This window comes from Octopus bimaculoides, chromosome 17 (assembly GCF_001194135.2).
Source record: "Octopus bimaculoides isolate UCB-OBI-ISO-001 chromosome 17, ASM119413v2, whole genome shotgun sequence".
Taxonomy (NCBI): domain Eukaryota; kingdom Metazoa; phylum Mollusca; class Cephalopoda; order Octopoda; family Octopodidae; genus Octopus; species Octopus bimaculoides.
In genome coordinates, this window is record NC_068997.1 from 44482913 (window position 1) to 44489156 (window position 6244).

General features: G+C 40.0%; 1 protein-coding gene across 1 annotated transcript in view; it reads right to left on the bottom strand.

Moving 5' to 3' along the window:
• Positions 1 to 45: 45 nt before the first annotated feature.
• The window catches only part of LOC106874092 (aspartate aminotransferase), a 21345-nt gene continuing 15146 nt past the window's right edge, over positions 46 to 6244 (bottom strand). The window contains exons 7-11 of the mRNA XM_052973904.1: positions 5967 to 6080; positions 4940 to 5022; positions 2669 to 2822; positions 1411 to 1587; positions 46 to 252 (exon numbers count right to left, since the gene is read on the bottom strand). Of these exons, the coding sequence (XP_052829864.1) occupies positions 214 to 252; positions 1411 to 1587; positions 2669 to 2822; positions 4940 to 5022; positions 5967 to 6080 (567 nt within the window). The 3' untranslated portion in view covers positions 46 to 213. The remainder of the gene's footprint in view (positions 253 to 1410; positions 1588 to 2668; positions 2823 to 4939; positions 5023 to 5966; positions 6081 to 6244) is intronic.

Consider the following 6244-nt stretch of genomic DNA (forward strand, 5'->3'; position numbering starts at 1 on the left):
ACGTACATGTCATATCATATCATACTATATCATTATATATATATATATACATATATATCTTATGGGGGAGGTGTAGAAGTAGGGTAGGTTATAGGATTAATAAATAGATTGTCATTTCCCTCGTTACCGTCCTTATTGCCTGAGGTTGTCGTTGGTGTTGCTGTTGTTGTTGCTGTTGTTGTTATTGTTGTTGTTGTTGCTGCTTAAGACCCTTCAGTCCTCTTTCTGCTCCAATACCCAAGACACAATGGCCTGTGGAAAGAAATTAAAATTATGAACTCAATCGGGAGTGAACGATGGAAGCAACATAGACCGAAATAAATCTCTTATCTTTCTTTTACGTTTTACTTGCTTTAGTAATTTGACTGCGGCCATGCTGGGGCACGGCCTTGAAGGGTTTCAGTCGAATGAATCGACCCCCAGAATTTAGTTATTTGAAGCCTGGTACTTAGTCTATCTCTCTCTCTCTCTTTTGCCGAAACGCTAAGTTACGAGGACGTGCACACACCAACACCGGTGGTAAGAGAGAACACACACACACACACAGACACATACCCACTCACGCACACACACATGCACACATACACACACATACACACAAGTGATGGGCGTCTTTCAGTTTCCGTTTGCCAAATCCACTCGCAAGGCTTTGGTCGGCCCAAAGCTATAGAAGAAAACACTTGCCCAAGGTGTCACGCAGTGGGACTGAACCCGGAAGCACGTGTTTGGGAAGCAAGCTTTTTAATCACACAGCCATGCTTGCATCTATGACAGACAAAAATATATTACTTTCAAATATTGGCACAAGGCCAGCAATTTCAGGGGATGGGATAAGTTTTATCTCGACTCCAGTGTTCAACCGAGCTTATTTTAATCGCCCCCGAAAGTATGAAAAGCAAAGTGGACCACGTGGAATTCGAACTCAGAGCGTAAAATCGGAAGAAAAGCTCCACAGCATTTGTTTTCGGCCCCAGCTTTCCGACTCTGCCGGTTCTCCGCCTTTAACGGAGAATCGTTAACAAAGAATGAATAAGAGAGGGAAAGAGCGATATTTAAGAATGAATGAGTGATGAAGGAAGATAAATGGGAGACAGAGATGGAAAGGGGTCGGTCAAATATTTTCATGTCAAGGAAACAAGGAATATGCGTATTTGTGTAAGTATATCGTATATCTTTAACTCGTTTTAATCATTGCTCTGCGGCCATGCTGGAGCACTGCCGTGAAGAATTTTAGTCGAGTTGAAACCGGGTACTTGTTCTTTCATCGGTCTCTTTGCCGAACTGCTAAGTTACAGGGACGTAAACACACCAATACCGGTTATCAAGTGGTAGTGGAGGACAGACATATACACAAAGACATACTCACAAACCCCTCCATATATATATATATGTGATGATAGCCCCACTTACCTGTATACCATCGTATAGAGGACTGCAGTGTTTTTTAATAAAGTCTTCAGGCAGAGGTTTATCTAAACCGATTTCACGACTTTTCTGTAAGGCCTTCTTCCCATCAAAGTTGACGTAACATAGCCTTGTGGTCAGCTCACTCTCTGGACGAAGAAATGCTGGACCACCAGCCATTAACTACAAAATAGAAAGATGACGGAGACATATCGATTATATTTACTTTAACATCGACTGAAGCCAGTGCTTGTGGTTCGGCAGCTGTAGTATAGGTAGTAAAGTAGCAGCCAAATGAATTTGCAACCCAAATTTGCTTCGTGATTAAGGCGATATCATTTTTCCTGACAGACAATGTGTTTGAGAAAAATACGAACCCTATCAAATCACCATCCTTCCATTCCCTGTAGTTATAAGGGTTTTGTAAATATATCTGAGTGACAAAAACCCAGGTAAATGATTCTGTGCGATATATGGATTGGTTATAATTTCAGGTCTTGCTGTTGGGGGTGTTCATTTTAATAGTGAGCCAAATACACAGTTTATAATTATTTAGACATGAAAAATTGTAAAAAAAATATATATATGATGGGGTTATTAATGTGATAAAGATTCTGCGGAAGTGAAAGTCCATTTGAGGCAATTTCTATTAAAGACGTTACACGTGTGGTGCCTTTTAAAATTTATCTGGCGGTTTATATAGGGACGATGGCGTTATCACTTATTCTTCGAAATGTCAAAAAAAAAAAAAAAAAAAAAAAAAAAAGAAAGAAGAAAAAAAACAGTAAGGTGGTAAGTGTAAGTTTGTGTTGAAGACTAGCAGTTGTCCAAGCATACCAATTCCCTTTCTTTTCCCACGTTACCGATGATGTTCAAGAGAAAGATCAGGGAAAGGTCGATACAATTTGGCACCAGCATTGTTACAATCATTTTTGTCAAAACACAAAGAGACGAAACAAATATCGCAATCGCAATCCCAAATCCACCCCCCCCTCTCTAACAGTTCCGTCAGTCTTACTATACTAGATTTGGTATATTTTTATCCACTCCGAAAGGTTGAAAGGTAAAGTTGACCTCTGAGGGTCTTGAACTCAGAGTATAGTAAGTTAGAACAAATAATGCGAAGCATTCTGTCCGATGCGTTAACGTCTCAGCTCATTCATTGACTTAGTATTGAATACCACAAAGAAACATACGCCATGCACCTTTGTTGAAACATTTCATTTTAAACCATACACATATTTGTTAAATAAAGCCAACATACTACAATAGATTTCTCCTTGAACATAGCTTCACACATCTGGTTCCCAGTGGTGATCCCGCGTTTTGCTAAAGCTGGTTTCAGAATACCAAAGTCTGGGAATAAATAGTAACCTCCATAGGGCTTCACAGCTTCAACACCGGCAGCTGTTAGTTCTCTGTGGGAGGGAAAATAAGATCAGATTATATTGAAATGTTCTTGTCAACAAAAGAATAAACAGCTGCACAGAACAAGCAAACAAACATACATACATAACAGAGTTAGATATGTTCTATTTTGTATCAATATCTTTTTTTTAATGAGTATTTATGCACAATACAGCGTCTATCAGAAAACCTATGCTGGCTGAGTTACCATGAGCTTCTCTCGTAGTAACTACCGTCGTATAGTTTGTTCTAACGGGACAGCCACGTTTAAATGGAGATAAATATTACCTCTCAGTATTACTATTGCCTCTATCACTAATACATATTTTTTAACGAGCTACTGGCTAATCGCGACACCAGCGCCTGTTCTGGTACTGTTATGTTATATACCGCTAGCGGTGAGATGAATTGCTACTGTCTCTAGCGGTCGAGCGTCCATCATTGACAACACCAAGGAAAGTCGAAATCACGTGATCTGGTGGTCTCGGTGCTGGAGATGGCAAGGATTTATCTCTCCGCTAGCGATATTAACAACAATAAATTTTGTACCAAAGGCCAATATGAAAGTCTATCTCATGGTAACAGAACATCCAAATTTAAGTGAGGATAAATATACATATCTGGATAGAATATTCTGTAGGCGAGTAGATAGCGATAGTGTAAGTGTTCTTTTAAAATCCTCGGTTACATAAACAACAAATTTGTGATGTTGAACCTGTGTAGGTTTCATATATTAAAGAGCAAGCTTTAAAAGATACGAGGGAGCGAAAGCCGTTCTATGGGCCCCAATGGCATAGATGCAGTGTGGCAACAAAGCCCAGATTCGGTATTTGGTGGACTATGATTACAGCATGCTACTCAATCCCTAGAAATCATGTGCGGCTCTTCAGCGGTAGTTTGCTTGTCTGTGGTGGGCCGGTCGCAGGATAAATTTTATTAACTCGACTCCCTGCAACGGAAGCGAAATGTCGAAGTGAAAAGCTAATAACAGCCACAGAAATACTAAAAGTGCTGACCAGCTATACGAGGAGCAAATCGTCTGGGTTTTATGGCCTGGCCTATGAGCTTTACATTTATATTCCAGACTTGATTTGCAGCCTCTTGGCAGATATCTATCACAGCTAGCAAAATAACGAGAGAATTTTGAGTTTTATGAAACGAGGAGTGATGGAGCTGCTGCGAGAGGATCCGAACAAAGAGGTCTACACGATCTTCGGCCAATTACTCCACAAAACACAAATTTTAAGATTTTGGTCAAGATATTAGCCGAGAAATTGGCGCTTGTAAAATGCAATCTGATTGGTGAACATGTACCATCTCAAAAAGATCTTTCAATGACAATCTCTCACCCAGTCTCTACATTACGAAAAAGGTGGCTAAGAAACCTGGCACATGTGAGGCTCTGATCAACTTAGATCGGTCAAAAACTCTCGACAAATTCGAACACCAATATTTGGCGGCTGTTCTTACAGCAACCAGATTCAGTCTCTTCCTCAGTTGTTGGAGCTCTTCAATGTTCAGTAACATCAGCTCGGTGGTGAAGGTAAATGGCTACCTACACGAACCATTTACTGTTATGCGCTCGTTCCATAAAAGTTGTCTTCCCTTGTTTCTTCTCAATTGAACCAGTACTACGGAAACTAGAGATACTGAGGGACATTCTACGCAAGCTTCAATGCAGAAAATCTGTATTGGCATATGCAGCTGCCATCACTGAAGAGTGCCAAAGATGAGCGGCTCCTTTCTTAGAAACTGAGAGGCTGTAAAAGAAGCAAAAATCAATCAAACGTTAGTGGGCCAGTAGCTCCGCATCTGAAGAGTCAGGTTCATACCATTCAACAGCGTCAAAGGACGCTGGGAGATTTTTTAGAAGAGTTATTTAAGTTGAAATACTATTTGACGCATAACAAACACCCGAAACGTCCAACTCTTTAATATTCATAGCAGTTGAACTGATATAACTCTCCATAGAATTCTACAACGGATTACTTGTTGCTGACGTGGACTAACGTCAAACTTCCCTAGATTCCCGATTTTACCACGTTCTATCTCTATTAATAAAGTCAAGTGGAAGAGACTTAGTCTAATGGTGTTGCAGGTCTTTAACGCACAGAAATGCTATACTCACCTGTAAGCGTAATCACCTGCATTCGCCATGATTCGAGTTGTATGTTTTAAATACTGGTCAAACTTTTCTTCACAGTTGAGCATCTGTTAAGATAGCGAGAGAGTGACGAGAACTGACGAATGCATATTTACATGACATACACACATGCGTACGTAAATGTATACGTACATATATATACATACGTAAGTAAATATATGTAGGGCATAAATTAATTCAAACATAGAAAACACGTCTATACATACATATATAAAGTACATTCATAAATGCATATATACACGCATGCAGAAATATATACACGCATACATGTATATACATTCATAAATACATATATACGTGCATAAGTAAAGATAACCTTTGTCCCCAAACACACGTATCGGCAGCACCAAACATCCTTTCTAGTGAGTCCCCAAATGCAAATTAGCACTTAGAGTCGGGGTTCAGGGATAAAATATGGGATTAAGATTTAGGTTTAGGATTTAGAATTACTATTTAAGTTGAGGTGTAGGACTAGGCTTTAGGACTTAAATTAGCGTCTAGTGTTTGGGATTACCTGCCTGCCATCACTTCAACCAATTCAATTCAAGATGGCTCTCAACGTTGGTCATAGCTTCAGTTGAGAGCCATCTTGAATTGAATTGGTTGAAGTGATGGCAGGTAATATTAATGAAGACGATTGGATGGTGCTTTTTATGTGCCTGGCTTCCGATCGTGGTCGATGCCAGCTCCTCTGGCCCCTGTGCCGGTGGCATGTAAAAAGCACCCACTACACTCTTGGAGTGATTGGCGTTAGGAAGGGCACCCATCTGTAGAAACACTGCCAGATCAGATTGGGGCCTGGTGCAGCCTCCTGGCTTCCCAGACCCCAGTCAAACCGTCCAACTCATGCCAGCATGGAAAACAGACGTTAAACAATGATGATGATGATGATGTTTGTAGTACATGGTAAAATTTCATTGCAGAAGTTAATTTGCTGTGCATGTATACATAATTAAGGAGGAAGAAAGGAAGGAAGGAAGGACTAACTTACTTTAGCTAAGGCATATTGGACTGGTGTACAGGCACAAGAGTTAGTGTTGCTCCCGACACATTCTACAGCATCCTTCAGTGTTTTAAGTTCATCAGGAAATACATGGTAACCAACCTGTAAGAGACGTGAACAGAATGAGGAAAATAGCTCAGGGACGTTTCTGCAAGAAAACATATAGTTAAGTTGGAATATGTATGTATGTATGTATGTATGTATGTATGTATGAATGCATCTATGTCTGTGTGTGTGTATGTTCATGTGCATAATATATATATATA